Raw genomic sequence first — 19,527 nt, 5'->3', positions numbered from 1 at the left:
AAGAGACTTTAAGCGAAGTATTCGACAATTCTATTTGATGGTACGACCAAAAAAAACCCAACCCAAATACTAGTAGCCAAGGATTCCAAGCTCAAATTAAATATTTTGAATCCTTTTATCGACACCAAAAATATGCTTGAAGTGAAGTTTAACATCAATAAGTAGATCAATCGACTAATCTTCGACCTGTGACGTCTTATTATAACACAAATGTACTTTCGAACATTAATCGTTATAGTTCCGACTTTTAACTACAAGTTGTCAACAGAATAAAAATATTAATATCAATTTTTGGGAGTTGATTTTAATAAATTCTTCGATGCAGTTTCTCTGTCGAAACGAAAGTAAAACAGTGTTTGGACTTAAGCATAAATTATGTATGGATAACCATCACCTCTGACAAGACTTAGTACTTGAAAACAATAGTGACAATAATCCATAAAATCAATGAAATGTATTCAGAAGCATTGTTTTTCAAGAAAACTTATTAATAAATACATTGAAAATAGTCATATTTTAGATGGTACGAACATTTAGATGATATTTTCTATAGTCGTATGCATTCCTCCTGAGTTTAATAAGACCGGTTCGCTGCTATTGATTACCAAACCGCCATTTCTTCAGCTTTGGCTTTATCATTACATGAATTTGTTTGTTAAAAATTGCTTGGGTACGATTGGTTTTCCATAAATATTTCAATTACTGATACATAATGCATCAAAGAGTTTGATGGCGTCAATTCTATTTTTAAATATCATTCAACATTTATAAATGGGTTAATCCGACTTTAGTTCGGAATTCTTGTCGGAAAAGTCCGAGAATCCGTATAAAAAATGTGCGTAAATATTTAAATACAGCTAAGAAACTACTTGCCATGCGAAATTACATATCGTTGATTTCAAAACAAAAAGTAATAAATCAATTTCCGTCCCTTCAGTACCTTGATTATATAATCAAACAAAGAAACAAAAATTTAAAGCATGATTTCTTTTCATGATATTAATTTATATTATGGTGAATTGTATTATTTCAGATTTAGATAGCTCACATGTAAACAAAATGTTGATAGTTTAATTTGGTTGGGTTTATTTTTGATTTTTGAATTTGATTTTTTTTAAAACTTTGATTCGAGAGTTTGAATGTTTTCTGTGTTAAAGGCCAGAATGATATTGTTAAATACCAGAGTCTGTAGTTCGCAGGAACTTGTAACTACAACTATTTAATGATGGAAGTTTTAAAAAAGAACTCAATTGTGGCGCCCCAGAAGTGATATTCTCGTTGGAATCTTTACTATCATAAATCAATTTAACTACTCTCTTTATTCGAGATACCCGAAAAAAATCTCACAAAAAACATGAACAAATATATACTTAGTGTCATAGGAATTCCCAATCTTTACAGTGTATCCAACCGTCTTCAGCAAAATATTTACGCACCATGCCTCTATAGTGTTTAAACTATGTGGAAAACATTCCATATTCATTCACAGAAAATTATTTATAAAAAAAAAAATACTCTATGTCTCCTAATTCTAAAAGGCAAACAAAATCAAGTAATGCTGCTGATTTCTTTTCATTGCTTCACCATGTGAAGTTCCTCAAATGACTGGCAAAATAGTTTGAAGGTGTCCTTTAAAAGGAACTAAGAAGCTCCTAACAAACTTGATTTACGAGCTTATACTAATGTGTACGTTTGACAGTTATAAACTGTCGACAAAACTGTCCACGTGACGATTGAAAGCAGGCCTAAATGAGACGTGAATTCTAACAATGCATAATCTATAGACAAGCATACAGTCTGTCAAAGGTCGAACGTAGTAAATGTCAATTTTAGTTGAATTCTAAAAAAATTCTTCTAAATCGCAAATTGCTGTGTGAATGAAATAAAAATTAACATAGATTATAAAGGACAACGGTGAACATTGTAAAGGGGAAATCAAAATAAATGCATACATTCAATTCTAACGTACGGCCACCATTACAACATAGATGAATTAGGTAAAATAACAGTTTTAATCGGGTTTTGGGGGTTTCTTCCAAATATAATAAAGGAGATAAAAGCAACATAAAACACTGTAAATTGTTGATTTTGTTCCCCATCGTGGTACCCCACTCACGTGAATGAAAGCGTTCGCTTGAAATACTTGATTAGAACATGACCGCGACAGCCTCAATTGTTCCGACATACAAACACAGTGACAGGCGTTGGGCCCAAAAAATGTAATATATAGACCTTTCAAATGATCAAAGACCTATTCATATCAAACCATGGGAACTATTGATTATATACTTATTCTCTAGTCCATAGCTACGTTCTGTCACAAGATAAAAATGAAAAGTTGGTGAAATTTTCTCAGATTTTCAACTCCGACCCTGTTCATTAATCAATCAATGCATCAATAAATCACTCAACACACCTTTATAACATCAGGTCTCTGAGTTATTACCTACTGCAATATAAACCCAATTCCGGCAGGTGATTTACGACTTCAAATCGAAAATGCAGAGGTCACATCCATCACAATTGCAGACTTTTGTCAGGCTCAAAAAAGTTCATACAATTGATGCTTTTGGAAATAAAAAGATCAGACTAAAATAAGTCTGTCAGGACTATTTAACGGAAAGGTTGATGCACTTTTGAAAGAATGAGGAAAACTATATGGATTGAATGCTATTAAGGGATTGATTTTATGCTTGAAAATATTGATAAGTTTCCATATAAAACCATTTAGAGGTTTTTATATAAAACCATTTGTTTGAAGATACGTTTGTTTTAATGAAAATATGGAGTTTTTTTTTTTTATACTTTACTCACACCAATTAAAACGATGCCCATAAACATATTTTTTAATACTTTGGATTGCTTTAAAGGCCGATGAACACGGTAAGACTAACATAATAATTTCTTAAACTTACAATTTCGAATGCGCACAACTCTTCGATGCACACGACTCAGCAAACTTTAAGGAGAGAAACCACCCCCCCCCCCATTTACTGACGTACATATTCTAGTGTCCTTTACACAAATTCAACTTTGATACTGGGAATTGTACGATTAAGCAAACTCATACGTACTTAGTATTTTTCTTAATCTTGTATATAAAAGGTATGATTTGGCCGAGGCGACGACAAGTGGTACGCAAGTCATGTCTTTAAGAATGATTTTTATCTTTCTTTTTAATATGACTAAAAATGACTAAAAATTTTTTATGTCAGATAGTGTACAAAATATTAAAAAAAAATAAGCCGATGATTATATTTCATAAGTCATGTTCTTTTAAAATATATTGTGTCACAATCCGTATTGAATATTATCGACAAATTTCCATAGATACCACGAGTTCTTTAGTTTAAAACATTACATATACATGTATAAGATAAAAACATAGTGCATTCTAGATTAATACCTGACCGACCTTATACCGATATAAGCCGACCCTTCAGTTTTAAGTTTATTGTTCCGGAAGTAATCATTTTGGGTTTGCTTCTATGAGTTTTCACTTTTTTAAATTGGTTAAATTATCTGTTATCCCTCCATCATGCCTGTATCTATTGTTTTCATCTATTATATATATTGTAGTTTGTACATACTGTACATAAGTATCTTCTCTACCCTGTAAATTCAGTTACGAGAATAATGTTCATTGTTATTGTCAAGAAAACGCTTGTAAGGGTTGTATTGATTAATAAAGAAAAAATGAAAAGATCTTGTAATTAAAATTAAAGCCGAGTTGAACTGTATGTACATGTATTCGTAAAACACAAACATGAAGACTCCGAAATCGTATTTTTGAGGTGTAATTAGATGTCGACGTCAAGAAATCAGTTGAAATATTGTATCTCGCAAGGCTTTCTTAAGTTTGCTTTTCATCATGATACAGGTCGCATAGAACGAGATCAATTAAAAATGGAGACTCAAACCTGCGAGTCAATAGATACAGAAGATTTACCCAGACAAGTCTAATGCCAGTCAATGATTCTTTTGAATACCTGAAGAAACTAATGCATTGATTTTGTGTAACATTGAAATGAATTGAAATGTTTTTCAATTTTTTTTCAAAGGTTTACAAGGTGAGGAGTAGGGGTGGTATTTGAGTAGAGGAAACCCTTTGAATATGGTAATAAAATACATATTGTATACTGCACACAATTATGCATAATTTACTGGAATTAAAATTTCGTTTTTAATTTTTCTCTTTCTTGCATAGACAAATGATGTTCCATATAATATTAATCTATTTAAAAATATTGCTTCTGTTTATTTGTACTAACATATATGTAAATAATTCGATGTGTGCGGAACGAGACAAAGGATAAGTTTTAACAACATAAATACTACTTTCTTATGACTCAATTATTTAACTATTGTATTGATGATTCCATTTGCAATTGTCAATGTAAGGTAAGGTGGAATTTTATCGGTTGAAAATATCTTTATCTTATATAAAACAAGGTGCCTATTTAAAGTGCGACGAGTTTCATAACTACAAATAGATTTAAAGGATAAATATTTTTATTTGTTGGCTCAGTGGTAGAAAATTGAACTTACTACACCGGATAAAGGTTTTTTTTCGTAGTTGAGTTAATGCTAGATAGAGGAAGGTTGATTACTGTATGTATATAAACTTAAGGTAGCTTATAGAGACGCAACATAAATATTTTACCAATTACACTCGAATAAGAGATTCCACAGTTGATCAATTTACTTTATTTTACGGGCCATAGTGATAACATCTGATGAGAGATAGTAAAAGTGAAGTCTTCCATCTATAACGGATGATACTAGATAAAGGCGAATTTAATATAAATTTACCACGGCTTATTTAACGATCAGAGGCACGCTATAGTACAGGTGTAAAAAGTCAGTTCCAGATGGTTCAGCTCCGTGATTAATTTGGACCACCAAGGGGTATACTAGTATTCAAGCAACCGACGGTCTATATTTCCGGGCACTAATTTAATCTCTGCAGATGACGCAATTGAAGCGACCTTGAACCACCTATCTTGGATTAAGATGAGATTAGGATAAAACTTGTATTGACTTCTCCATGTAATCTTATCCTTAGACGCATATGTAAAAATGTGTAAAGCAGAAGATTGGCGAGGAGTCAAGGTTATATGCGCGATAGAGACGGCGAGCGAAGATTGCAATTCAAGAAAACCGATGTTGCATCACTTTTACACATGGAGACAAGCGCAACGGAAATTCCATCGAAGATAAAATCTGTCTACAGATTGATGTGACGTCACTGTGGTAATGTAGAGCTAGAATTTGGTCAAGTCTTTAAAGTACGAAGTATTTTGTTTGTAAACAATTGGAAACAGAGGACCTGGTTCCTGTTTTATACTGATAAAGATTTTAAATTTTCTTGGCGACTAAAAATTTCCTCATAACATGTTTGGCAAGAAGGGGCTTCCTGGCGATAGGTGATGTTAGGTTAAAATCAACGGAAATATTATAGGATATTTAAAAACCACAAAAAGTACACAACAAAGATAACTGATAGTAATGAAGAAACCTAATGGGCATTTGTAATTAATTACACGACCAAACAAAACATTTCCGGTGTACTCAAGCGGATGTCTGGAAAAAAAGAACGTATTAATCTGTATTTAGCCAGTCCGAACCCATGCATCAGAAAACGTCTAGAATCATTTGTTTTACCATTAATTAAAGTACAACTAAACAATTCATTTGTATAAATTTACTTTAGAGTTGCCCCCAAAGAATGCAGTTCACTAGGTACACACGAGCGCATATCTCACTTTAATTCACAAATTACGTTTGAAAAATTTGCTAATTCATTCTACAATACTTGAAAAGAAGATTTCTTCATTTCTTCATTCAAAGATATCAAAATGGGTGGGTATTCCAAGACCTTCATCTTCAAAAGAGAGTTTAAATGGAGTCATGCTTGGTAAACCATTTTTACGAGAGAATTTAAGTCATTCCACCACGTACGACGATTGCAAATATCGTTCGATCACGTCTTGTTCTCTTTCATAGAAGCAGACGATCCGTCATATAACCTTGGTTACATGGGCTGATCAGATGGGATCTCTCCGCGGAGTTTTACGATTCTTCCTTATAACAAGTTTGACAACAGATGGTGAAGTTCTTCACATATCAAAAGATATGAATGAAAATACAGATAACGTTATCGCTGACTCTGGCGATTTGATTACATAATTTTCAGTAAAAAATATGAAAAATATGATATATATTGATATGCATATCTGCACGTGCATAAAACGCCTATTTTGAAGAGTTTCGTCGATTTCAGTCGCTTGTGGTCAAATATGAATATATTAGCGCCAGATAGAATGCGTTTTGTGTGAAATAGAATCAATGGCGATGGCCAGAAGAGTTTAGATCATTAGAATACTGAACTGATTTTACATTCGATGATTAAGATAACATCCATCAGACCTATTTAGTTCATTGCTTGTGGCAACGTCAACCTTAGGTAATAGAATACAAGCAGTTCAGAGTGTAGGGTCGTTAAAACGGTGTCTTCTGTCTAAAAAGCTGTATCATGGCACTGTCGCGCCGGCAAATTTTCACACATTAACATTACATAACCCCAAAACAGATGCGCAAATAACAACCCTTCACAAAACGGCAAATGCAATTAGGAAAGAAAATAGCAACTTTTGTGACAAATAAGGTAATGCTAAAACGATGATTAATAACTAGAGAAAACTGAAATACCTGTCTGAAAAAGGCATGATATACTAGTCCTATATAATTGGACCAGGTGGGGTCATATAAAATAATAGAATATCATCAAACTATTGTCTAAATTAAGCTCCATACAACTACATGAAACAAAAATCTTAGCCTAACATTTTGCTAAAATTGAATGTACACTGTGGTCTTACCTCGGGTAACAACAGTATATAGCTAGCGATAACTTGGGGAGACTGTCACGATGTGACAGACTCCGACCTAACAAAGCTTCAGGATCAAATTAACACATCAAATCACGGCCAATGGAACCCAAACATGTTCTGATTGAACGCTAGCACGCACTCTCACGATTACATGACAATGTTATAACAATGACCTGCACTGACTTTTTTTAAATACGGTTAAAACCCAGTATTTTAGTCCACATTCCACTAACCTGCATTTGGTTTAAGAACGAGGTTCCTTGTGTAATTTATGTTGACGGCGTACATGTTTGACTGTATAGTCTAGATACTTATAGGCGTTCCGCGTCCATAAATCTCCTAACATTTGATCCCGGGATTCGTTACTTAAGTGTAGTTACACTTTTCATTTCACTTGGGGACCAAGTCTGTGAAAGATTGCGGGGCTTCAGGAGTGAATCATACTTGAGCTTTTATTGACCAACTGTCATAACAACCAGACGTATGGCCTCCTTCTTGAATACAAATTCTAGAAGACTGAAAGAAAAGGGGCTGCATATAAAGTCTTCACCACACGTTCGTATTCTGCATAAAAGGAATGCAGCGAAACGTTCAGAAAATCAAAGGTAGAAGGTGTTTATGAATTTTGACATTCTTAATCAATAATATATGCAAAAGTTAGTCCATATTATGATAAAGATGCTAAAATCTCTTCAGTGACGAAGATAAACGTCGCGTTTACACATCAACGTAGTGTCGCCCAATGATTATAGCCATATACTAGTATACACGTAATTAAACTGCAGATTTAGTCGTTTGACTCTTAAATTACTCGCAACCTTACATATTTAAAAGCTATCGCTGTCAAGTAATTAATAAAATGAAACTGCTGCAAGTTATTCACCTCTCAAGGCTTATCACTAACTTAATAATGCAGAAAAAAATAAATGCATTCAATCTGTCTCTGATAACATTTGTGTAGTCAGCATCTATGAGAGATAGCAGAAAAGGTACTTTAAGTTGTCTGAGGTATGGGGAGATATGATAACCCCAGGTATAAAAACCAGGATTTGTTGTACGAGCAGACGGGGCAAACGAGCATGACACTGCAACAGATAATGTCTAAGTTTACGAACCCTCTGATAAAGTTAAACAAAATTCATTCTTAGGGCGATAAACGAATTAACGCTGCAGTCACAACCAGGTCTGAATGCGCACTATTCAATATATACAGCTTATAACGTAATTTCAGGCGAAGACAATTAGATTTATGTAATTTCGGAAAACGTAATAAAATATCCTACTTTTTTTCTAGAAATTCGACATTCCTTCCGGCTTATGAACTTCAGGATTAAAAGCTCCATGCAACAAGGACAAAAACGCAACCTTATCAATGACACGTTTTAGATTTGTTGTAATTCTATTATGATTAATCATCCTCATGCTATCGTAAGTTCAGAAGTAGTAGATGTGTGTGAAATGTGATTAAAGTTGTAAATCTGGCCGACCTCATGGCCTCACGATCGAGGTTCCAGAACGACAAGTATGACATGACACGCTGGGTCAAGAGGAACCGCGATATGCGACATGTCTGCACGAAAAAAAAAATGAAATCTTCAAACGTAATCTGGTGACATTTTAGGTCTCTATAGATCGTCATGAGTTCCTGGTTATTTTGAAAAGAGGTCGGTGTAATCCGTTTAAATCACTGCAAACATTATATTTCGATTTATTTTTAAATCGAATGAAAATATTGCTAAATTGATACTCGTATTTCGAAAGTCAGCTAAGAAAAAAAAATAGGATTTATTATTCAAACTTCCCCAATTTCTAAATAGTTGAAATTTGATAAATGCTCTGCTGTAGTTAGCAGCCAGGTACATGACGAGAGCTATCAATACCCGCCAGAGTGTTGCTCAGCATTGGAATACAAGATAGAGGACCTTTACTTTTGCACCATGTTAAGGTGAGGCGAGGTTTGCAAATTGTTCAAGTAAACATCCCTGGTAGACACGGCAAATACAGACTAAAGATAATGGATTTTTCTCGCCTTAAACCTAGAAACAAACAAGTTGAAAGAACCACTTTTTATGTTTTTAACATTTTTAAAGTTGTACTTCGGATCTAGTTGGCACATCGACACCTCTAGCTTCCTTTTCTCTTGGCAAAAAATCCTTACTGTCATGTTCATATAATTTAAAAATAAAATCATAGTTTATCTTTTTACTCCGCTGAAAGATGAAATTGTAACCGTTACTTTATAACAAAAATACTTTGCTATATTAAAAACATTCTTTTATCTTAAACACGAAAAACTCCGAAACACATGGGGAAAATGAATGTGCAACTGCCCATGGCCCTCTCTTGAAACATTCTCTAATTCAAAGATATATTTCTCCCCGAAATACTAAAATATATATAAGTTTGCATCATGATAACCTAAATAATTTTTTCTCATCGTTTTGAGGTTTTCCATAGCTAAGGGAGACATATTTTATTACACTTGATGCGTATCAGCAGATGTTGAAAGTGTCAAAATATATTACATCGTATCTTTACAATCCAGAATGACTCCATTTGCAATGCAGCAATAGACAATGCAGGGGAATGCACACCTGAGGCGGAGTTCTACTGACATAGATACATACACAGGTGTCAAGATTTTGGAATAGTGATAAGTATGGAACCAATCTGCATTTTTATTTATTTCTAGGTATTCATACACAGATATTTTCACTTTTTAGTTTGACCTCCCCTGGACCAAAGGAGAGAAGAGCTAGCAATAAATACGAAAATATCCCCTACTCATGCTAAGGCCATTCCAAGTTTTTTCTATGTTTAGCGTCCGCGGACGGATTGGTTTTGAGATGTAAAAATTAAAAAAAAACCAACACAATGGTTGTGTTCATAAAATTAGATCGTCGGGCTCAGGATCGCATTTTTAAATCTGGATCAGATATCAAATATAATAACATTCAAAATGGAAATCATATAGTAGGTATTTGTTATTTTTGTATTTTTGTTACAAAATGAAGAAAATACTTCAAAATATATAACAAATTTTATTTTGTTGAACCTTTAAAGTTGTGTTGTTTTCTATGGTTTGTGTTTTTTTCCTGATAGAAAGATAGGTTTTTGAGTTTTGGATGGACGCTAAACAAAGAAAAAACTTGCAATGGCCTAAAGCTATTTGAGAAATATTTCACCCTCATCGAAAGTTACTAGTATCTTCTAAAAGGGTAAATAAAAATCCTCTGGTTAGTTTACTTGTACCTGGGTAGGGGACAAAATTGCGGTGGACTCAATGTCAGAGTGACACACAGACAGACAAATTGGGTTAACAGCTTCTGAAATATATTCAGCTCTAATTTATAGCTTAAAAACGGATTTAAGATTGCGGACTATACAGGTTCATATACATATTAACTATATCTTTCCGGCGCTTAGTTGTGTAACGTATTGATACAGAGAGCAGTTATTTCTTGACATACCACTTATATACACAAGGAGGTATAGTGTCATTCCCCCCGACTGTGACTATTTCTGGATGACGATGTGAAGGTCATTTATAACAAAACTCCTCGCATTATGTAACGCATTTAGTGTCATTAAGGTTATTTATCTCATTACGGTAATAAATCCCAGATATGCCGAAGAAGAAGAGATACGACAATGGGACGACAACACAGAACTGGCTAATGAACGCAAACAGCGCTGTCATTTGCGACCTACATTCAATATTGAGATATAAAATATCTAAATATAGAGATTTGTTTCCAAAAAATGTGCTATTTGGAACTTATCGATAATCTGTTCTATAAAAAAAACCCATAAAATTATAGTAATAGACTAGTACTGCGGATAAGAAAAAATGTTGATTAAAAAGCACTTTTCTTTTGTTAAATAAACGTTTTTTTATCAATAAAAACTCACTTACAAGTTTATAAGCGTGCTTTATCTTTATTGAAATGTATACACATAATTGTGATAAATGAAGTTTTCCTCTTCAAAAACTATTAAAGATATGTCTGAGGAAATTCGTATTCATGCATTTCAAAGCTGTCATCCAAAATTCAATACATGTAAGTTTCTTACCTTTCTATTTCTTTTGTAAAATAATAACCACGTCAATTTCAAAATTAAAAAATTCTGGAATTTTTAAAAAGCAAAATTACGAGAGTGATATGAACAGTTATTGGGAAAAGGAAGAAAGATACTGGGGAAAGGAAATTTGCGACTTCGAGCCACTAATAACACAACACTCACAAGACCCCAGTCTGTTGAGTGTAATTTAGCATATATGTAAGTAAGCCTTGTAAAATAAGGGTTTGCCCCCAAAAAGTCCCAATCGGAAAAAAGCTTCAGTTCGTTACATTACGATGTTACAATTTAAAAAATATATAGATAAAATGTATATCCTTTTCATAAAGTCAGTTCTGTTTAGGAAATTCAGTGTTAAGGCCTACCTGTCTGAATGTTTCGGGGTATCTGACCACTTGTCCGCCACAAAGTTCATTTTAGCCTCTTCAGAACAATCCATCACTTGGTTAAGTGTGTGAAATCTGTCGCAAAATGTCTTAATAATCCTTCAACAAGTCCCGGTTGTTGAAATTAAATACGAATCGAACCTTATAGCTCTCTACATATCGAAGTTCAGAGTACTCCTAAATCACTTGGATATAGCATGTCCCTCCATAAACATGTCGCTATTGTCAACAGCAGGCGATCTTCACATCACCCGAGAAAAGACCAATGTCAATTGATCATATTCCACAAATACTATTTCTAACTTTAAAAATTAGTAGGCTTTTTGATTCCGAGATTGGGCACTTGACGCTTTCACACTCTCAAGAACGGTTCCAATAATGTTAATTTCTTCCGTTTTTACTTAAAGCGCTTCGTCGCTCTTAAAAAATCTGCAATGAAATAAAACCGCAGCATGTCAAAGTTAATATTTTTGAGCAAATATTAAAAGAGATGGATAAAATCGTTTGCATAATATATTGCAAATAAGTGCGTTTCTGTCTATCACATTGGGTTAAACTCTTAAAGTCTTAGGACAACTGTTGTTGCGTTTAAACTTTGACATAAGACGTGTTAAGAAAGCGTTATTAATGCGACGAATGACATAAACTATTTAGTCCTCTGTAATACACAATAAAAGACACACACGCGGTGATTTTCTTGATTACTAAATTAAAAGATTATATGTAATGTCACGGAAAAAAGGGCCCCATTAGTTATAGTCACTACCATCTAGGTCTATAACATTCATCCCCTTCGAGCGACGAGCGAGAAAGTGAGCCCTTGTACTGCTGCATAGCGTTTTACATAAGCATATCATAATCTCTACCTTTAAATATATCAGACTTTCGTTCGCTATATAAAAAGCGACCGCGTCTCCTCGCTGCCTCTCTTCAGCATTCTACTGATTGGACAACTCTTCAAGAAACAAAAAACAGCTCGTTTAATAAACAATTTCATTACCGCTCGCTACTACAGAAAATTAGTGGCATTTTTTACCCCGTAATGTAAGGGTCAAAACCAGACAATGGAAGGAGACAACTTTGAAGACCTCGTTAAATTGACCGATGCAAATTATGATGATGGAAGGTTACGACTGGACTCAAGAGTTAATAAGTTTGTCTAAAAGCGTTTGTCTAAGCTGCTATGATGGATAACAATAGCACAGGCAAGAACTTATAGTCAATTTTGTACTTAATTTTTTATTCTGATTATATGATAACGGTATCATTTTTCATTGGTACATAAATAAACGATTATTTCTTTACCTCTGTCGTCCGTCTGAATTTCTGTTCGTGAACTACATGTATGCAATAAAAACGACGCTTCGTTTTTCATGCAATGCAACATTCTTGGGTTTGTATGTTATCACTTTTCTTCCACTTTTTTTTTTAAATTTCATTTTTTTTTCTTTTTTCTTTTTTAATTTTGCTTAAGTGGGTATGATTAATGCGGATCTTTAACATTTGCCTCTTTTCAGTTTATAAACTAGATATCATACAAAACAACACTCCAGATAAATGAAATAGCTACGGTATATCACCAGATTTAATATCAAAAAGGCGAACATCAGAGCTCAAGTTTTAAAAAAAATCGTATTGTAGCAAAAGACTGCGCTGTCACGTGATAACCTTTATATTATGTTGTAACGTATCATTTTTCGGTTATTTTCACGTGCTGTTGAAGGTTCGGGTGAATGAGGCGGACAACAACTCCTATTATCCCGGGAACACGATAAGCCGCTTTATGTTCATTTAGAAACTAATGCATTTCACTTGAGCAAACACGATCTGTAAAATAAATCTAAATGGAATAATACATCCAAATTTGTTTCTCTTTACTTGTTAATCAAATAAAAGAAAAGTTGTTCCAGCACGCTATGATCTATTAATGACAAAATGTCCCCCTTGTGAAGAAGCATGTTCGGGGGACCACACACAGAACCCTAGGACTTAATCAGTGGTATAAGAGAAAATATCACTCACTCATCAACTCAGATAAAGACGTTGCAGAAAACGGATTTCAATCGCAATTCTACTACCTTTCTAAAAGAATAAAGCATCTAAGAAAATCATATACAATATGATAAATGTGTCTGTTTTTATCTGATAGTTCTTTCACAATGCGATCACTCCCTTTCGCTAACAGCGGTTTGATGACTTTTGGCTGACTTGAGCACAAAAAACGGTTGGGAGATAAGGATTATCAACTCAGGGGGGAAGGGTGTCCACACCATACTGCCAAACAGGGAGTGGGTGAATGGCGGCGGAAAATCCGAATTTCCCGCTGTTTTGACTCATTTTCAAGGCAAAAGGAGTAACCTTCAATAACCAAATTATATATCCGGAAAATATCTCTAGAACGTTTAACCTACAAACTGTGACGATTAACCATTCAGTGTTTAACTTTCGTGTGAGCACAGTTACTTCTCTTCTAGATGAGAGAAACGAAGAACAAACAATTACGTAAGTCTATACCCAATTCAGATTCAAACCTTACTTTGATGTCACCTTTACACGAGGTGACTCCATGTTTTACCAAAAAGTGAGGCCATGTTTTTTTTATAAAGTTGTTTTTCAAAATTTCCCCCCAAAATTGGACTAGTAGGTCGAAATAAAAAAAATGAATAAAGAATCATTTTTGGACAAAATGTAATATCACCATCTTACCCCACTCCTTCTCCCAAAAAGATTGAAAGGATATCGTATTTTCTCTTTTAAAATTTGCTAAAATCTTGTTAAACTTATCCTGTTTTTTTTCAAAAACATGAATCTTGGGCTAAAAAAAAAATCACTGGACTCCACGTACAACTTTTTTTTTTAATTCTTGAAAATTTGGATTTGTCGGTCTTCAAAAGCAACTAATGAAATAGTGGCCTAATATAGGTGCCGTCTCCAAAAAAATAATAATCGATCATTGTGATAATCATTAAGTATATCGTATTTAAACTATTCGACAAGCGCCCAGCTATTCCGTTTACATGTCTCTTTAATTTAGATTCCCGATAAAGAAGTGCTGCTTTTACGATAGAAATCTAATAAATCCGTCTGATAATCCTACCAATTTGATGCATCTGATTTGGTCCTTAGTTTTATACGACTATTTCCCAATTCTTTAAGCATGAAAACATGTCAACAATATATCAAATGGGTTAACCTAACAGCAAGAACATTATATGCCTAAAAAGTAAACGAAGTTTGAATATACATGTACTAGGTTTAAGGATGGCAATCGATAATTGGTTGCAACTCATTCCGACCAATTTTAAATCGGTTCGTCGCCTAAACTGTCTCTAATTTAAGTTATTAAATTATCAACAATTTAATTTGTTAAAATATCCGGCGAAATTTTTTTTACAATTAACCGAATACTGAAATAGTAAGCTGTTACCATAGTTCCGATCGTACGAAAGTTCTTTTGTAAAATCACCCAACTGCTATCATAACCCGCTGCTAATCCAATCACACACAGTGTTATTTAATCATTTGCCCCCCCCCCCCCCCACTTAAAAGCAGTTATATTTGTTATTCTGTATTGATATGTAAGTGCAAAATTGCCCGAGAAATTTTTTTGTTCATAAAATAAGAAAATATTTTCTGAAGTTTGGTTTAAGAATCATTTTTATTCAAAAATACGCTGTAGTTCAAAAGAGACTAAAGTTGATGTTTATCTGTATGTTGCTTTTTGTTTCAATTTGCGATGACTTGTCTGTTCTAATATTTAAATTCATTAAAAACATTATATTTAACAAGCAATCTTGTTCATAAGTTCCTTTCCCCAAAGCGATCACTCCCTTTCGCTAACAGCGGTTTGATGACTTTTGGCTGACTTGGGCACAAAAAACGATTGGAAGATAGGGATTGTCAACCCAGGGGGGAAGGGTGGCCTCACCGTACTGCCAAACAGGGAGTGATTAAATGGCGGACAGAAAATCCGAATTTCCCCGCTGTTTTGACTCATTTCCATTTTCAAGGCAAAAGACCTTCATTCACCAAAATCAGTAACACGTTAAACCTGCAATCTGCGATGATTAATCATTCAATGTTTAAACGTTCGCGCAAGTGTCTACGATATAAGTTGCTTTCTCCCCTGGATGAGAAAACCAGGAACAAATAGTTCTGTAACCTTATTGACGAGGCCTTACTTTTACGTTACCTTACACTGGGGGGCTCTGTGCTTTCAAATATAACAGCAGAAAGATCGTAAGGCCATAAAATGTTTTTCAAAACCCTTTCCTCCAAAATGGGTCGGTAGATCGGGAAAAAGTTAACATAAATGTGAAAGCAAAATCACCGTCAATTCCCATCCCAACCCCAAAAAGTGCTTATACAAAAGAAAATCAATAAATGCATCTGATTAACTTATCAATTTGATATACTGTCTTCAAAAGATTATTTTTTTATCACTTTGAAAGCCTTTAACATTTCAACAATATATCAAGTGGATAAACCTGTCAACGAGATATTATATCCTTAAAAGGTAAATGAAATCTGAATGTACCCATCTTAAGTTATTTCATTTTTTAAAATATTATTTATTTTTATTTATTTATTTATTTTTTGTTAAATGGCTAAGTACCATCATAACCCGCTTCTAATCCTGTCACTCACAGTGTAATGTAATCATTGCTCTCTCTAACAAAAACTTGAGTTATGTCATTTTGTGTCAATATTTAAATGCTGGATTGCCATGAAAGTTTCTTTTGAATAAGTTAAGGAATCTCCCTTCGTAATATTTTATTAACTAAGCTGTCTTTCGAAATATTAAAGTTCATATCCATCTGTATGCTGCCTTTAATTATAATTTTCGAGGACCTGTTCGATACATTATGTATTAGCTTTAAATTCATTTCATTTATCGAACAGTCTTGCATATTGTTCTATATATGTGTTTGACTTTTTTTTGGGGAGGGGGGGGGGGTAGGATTAAATGTCATTGTGTATTATTATAAAAAGGTTATCCAAACAGTGGGTCTCATTTTATCAGGAAGTATAACAGATTTAAAGTGTTATGTTTCTTAGAAGAAAGATCGATACCACCCCACAAAAAAGAGAATTCCAAACCGAACAGCATTTTAAAAATTCCTTTTCCGCGTTTTCTTGCTAATTTTTTAATTACATCTCATCACTTCTGACTTAATACATACGACTTGTCGAAGTCAAAATTGAGCAAAAAAGTTATAACAGTTCTGCAGAGACTATCGACACGTTCTGAAATACACTTAGTGCAGATTGGTTCATTAAGTGGTTAAAAAACGATATTTTAGAGTGGCTCTCTCGATATGCCCATTTTCTGATTACAAACTTCTTGAGTTTCGCCGATTATTTCTTGCACTTCTGTTTTTTGTATACAACAGACGTGTTCCAACGATGTACTTAAAAGGCAAAGAAAGCTAACCACCAATGGTGTATTAAAGGGTCAAGAAAGGTAAAAGTCATTAAATGAAGCTCTTTGCAATAGAGTCAAGTTAAATAGAACTTGCTAACTAATGGGAAGAAAAGAATAAATACATTTAATTCGAATAAAAGTACGCAAAAGCGGCATATTACAGCTTTAGAAAAAAATATAAATCAAGATATTTTGAATTATGGTAACTAACCTCTCTTTACATCTTTCTGTTTTTTCCGTACGAATCACTTTGCTACAGAATTTTCTGAGCTTGTCAAAATACGCCACATTTATTGAAAAGTACGAAAACGTTAAAACTTAAAAAGAAGATAGATTTATACGTTTAGTGATTGTTTAGTGCAGAAAAGCATAAAATATTCTGAAGTGATTTTATTCCGGCATTAATTAGTTAAAGCTGCACTGGGGCACGAATTCTTGACATCCCATATATTCCAACCCGACAGTTTCTACGATCCATTTTGCATACATATTTGCGATTCTTTTAATTCACTCCATATTGACAAAAACGTATAATTAGCTAGAATGTTAATTTCTTCAAAGAAGTTACCCTCATCACTTAGAAAATAACTCAAGCTTCAAGGACATAAATTGTAAAAATGTTTGAGACCCCGTATCATGGCCCATTTGGAACTGATTTAGAATAATAAAGTTGAAAAGGGTTGAAGAAAAACACAAAATTGTTCTATATTCGATGTTGAACTTTTAGCTATTTTGACATCGTTTTCAAAATTGCTGATATCAGAACGCCGATTTTCATTCTCTCGGATTTCGACCACCCTGAAATAACTTTAGCTACAGTTTATGTCAAGATTCAGACACATATATCACTTGCAAGATGTCTTAATGCGGGTAAAAGTTATTGAAAGTGAGAATATGACTGTGTAAAATCCTAGTCTTTGAAAAGTAAGCAAAAGCACCAAGAAAGATTTAATTAGATGTTGCAAACGAGAAATCGGTCTTTCTTTGTTTTAGAAATAGTTCATGAAACTGCATGTGTGTATCTATTTGTACTTTTAAGACAATTCATAATCAAACGTTTGGTATCTACCTGTAGTCAACTCTGAATATCTCCTTTTAGCAAAACTTCTGAAACTTTTGATTTAAATTTCTAATATAACCTTTTTATTGAATAAGTATTTTCTATGTCTGATTAGTTTGTTTGTTGTTATTTTTTTTTCTTTTTGGTCATTTTAATCCCCTTTAGATGCATGCTTTATGGAAAAGTGGGTATACCTGTTGTCTCAAAGTTTGATCTTAACAGAACATGTGAAAGCATACAAAAAATTGTAGAAGATTCGATTTGAATCAATATGGAGGAAGTTTGATTAAATTAAATTTAAAACCCCAATTTTAAGTATCTACAAAGATAAACACACTACAGGTAAAATTATATGTTTATATTGAAAATAACACTATATGTTTAAATTTTGTTTGAAGATTGAACGTACCGAAGAACTATTCCCAAAAATAAATGCAGTCAAAAATTTTGTTTAGTCAATTACCAGAATGTCGCAAAAAAGAGAAGAATTCTAATTCATCAATTCCGCATTTTGGGGATTTCGTTTTAACAAAGACTCAGTGTGTACATTCTGACGCCATCGTAAAGTCTTCAATGTTTAGAGAACTCGAAGTAGCTAGTCTATGTCATTCCAACGTTTACAAAATAAATATAAATTGACACATATTGGATTGAAAGATCCATAGTATGTCATTGATGTCAGGAATTCACGTGCCAAGCTTGTTTGTCTTTTAAAAAATTGAAGAATCCGGTAGTTAAACGACGTCTACAAGAGAAAGCTTATTCTTCGGAAGTTACGCATGGATCTCAGTGTTGACGCAATTACTCAATGGTAAAAAGAAAATTTTGGAAGTTCGAGCATTTTCCGAAGCAATTTTTTTTTAGACGATTGATAGAGTTTTTCAACGCTATTGGAAAATCGCTTTCATATGCATTGCTTATACATATCTCAAACATTTATTTTTATCAATTAATTAATGAATCTCATAATCATTAACTAATTTTAAAAAAGAAGAATAAAATATGTGCTTCTTCTCTCAAAGATAAGCAGTATACCATACAAATTCATTATATCTTTACTGTGATAAGAATCAAATACTCACACGGAGATTAACTGCTGTGTCGTGGTCGGTTTCAAATGTTATAGAGTCCACGGCGCTGGTTTCGGATCTTAATTTGCCCGGTCTATCCTGTAAAGATTTGTGATTGGTGCCTGTTCACATATGCATGCAATCGGAAGTCTTCGGGACAGAGCACTGATGTAATGCCGATACGTGACACCCTGCACGTTCATTCACCTTGGATTGACCACATGCAATGTTGGAAACCCATGAATATCCCTTGTGAAACCTATCTAAATACAATTCCTGTAGTGTTATTTTTAAACAATGAATGTAAGTAAATATTAGAATTCACGATTGAAAACAAAAAAGAGACATTTACGAAGGTGTAATGTCATTTATTGCCAGAAAAACTGCTACAAACAGCCATTAAGTCAGAAATTAAGCGTTATGAGGATTAACCGTTTAGTGTCCTTTGATGCCCCTGTGTATTGCGTATGCAGCTTGGAGCGACGTGAGTTATGTAACGTTTCCTATTGCATGTAGGCAGTGAGTGCGATATTTTTGTCAATCGGAAGCTTATCTGCTAGAGGACATTGATCAGTGGGATTTTTTGGTGGCGTACTGACCCTATTAACACAGT

The 19,527-nt window shown here is 33.7% G+C and overlaps 1 protein-coding gene across 4 annotated transcripts in view; it reads right to left on the bottom strand.

Moving 5' to 3' along the window:
- Window positions 1–19,174, bottom strand: part of LOC105331664 (uncharacterized) — a 29,483-nt gene extending 10,309 nt beyond the window's left edge. The window contains exons 1-2 of one of the 4 annotated variants that reach the window (XM_011433946.4): window positions 18,927–19,174; window positions 11,339–11,788 (exon numbers count right to left, since the gene is read on the bottom strand). In XM_011433946.4, coding sequence (XP_011432248.3) covers window positions 11,339–11,412 — 74 coding nt within the window. In that variant the 5' untranslated portion in view covers window positions 11,413–11,788; window positions 18,927–19,174. Of the gene's footprint in view, window positions 1–1,370; window positions 1,493–11,338; window positions 11,789–12,125; window positions 12,203–18,926 lie in introns of those variants that run through there. The other 3 variants (XM_011433948.4, XM_034445567.2, XM_066077250.1) reach the window with 3 other exon arrangements.
- Window positions 19,175–19,527: the final 353 nt, after the last annotated feature.

Source organism: Magallana gigas, chromosome 2 (genome assembly GCF_963853765.1).
Source record: "Magallana gigas chromosome 2, xbMagGiga1.1, whole genome shotgun sequence".
Classification (NCBI taxonomy): Eukaryota; Metazoa; Mollusca; class Bivalvia; order Ostreida; family Ostreidae; genus Magallana; species Magallana gigas.
This window is presented reverse-complemented; position numbering and strand designations above follow the sequence as displayed.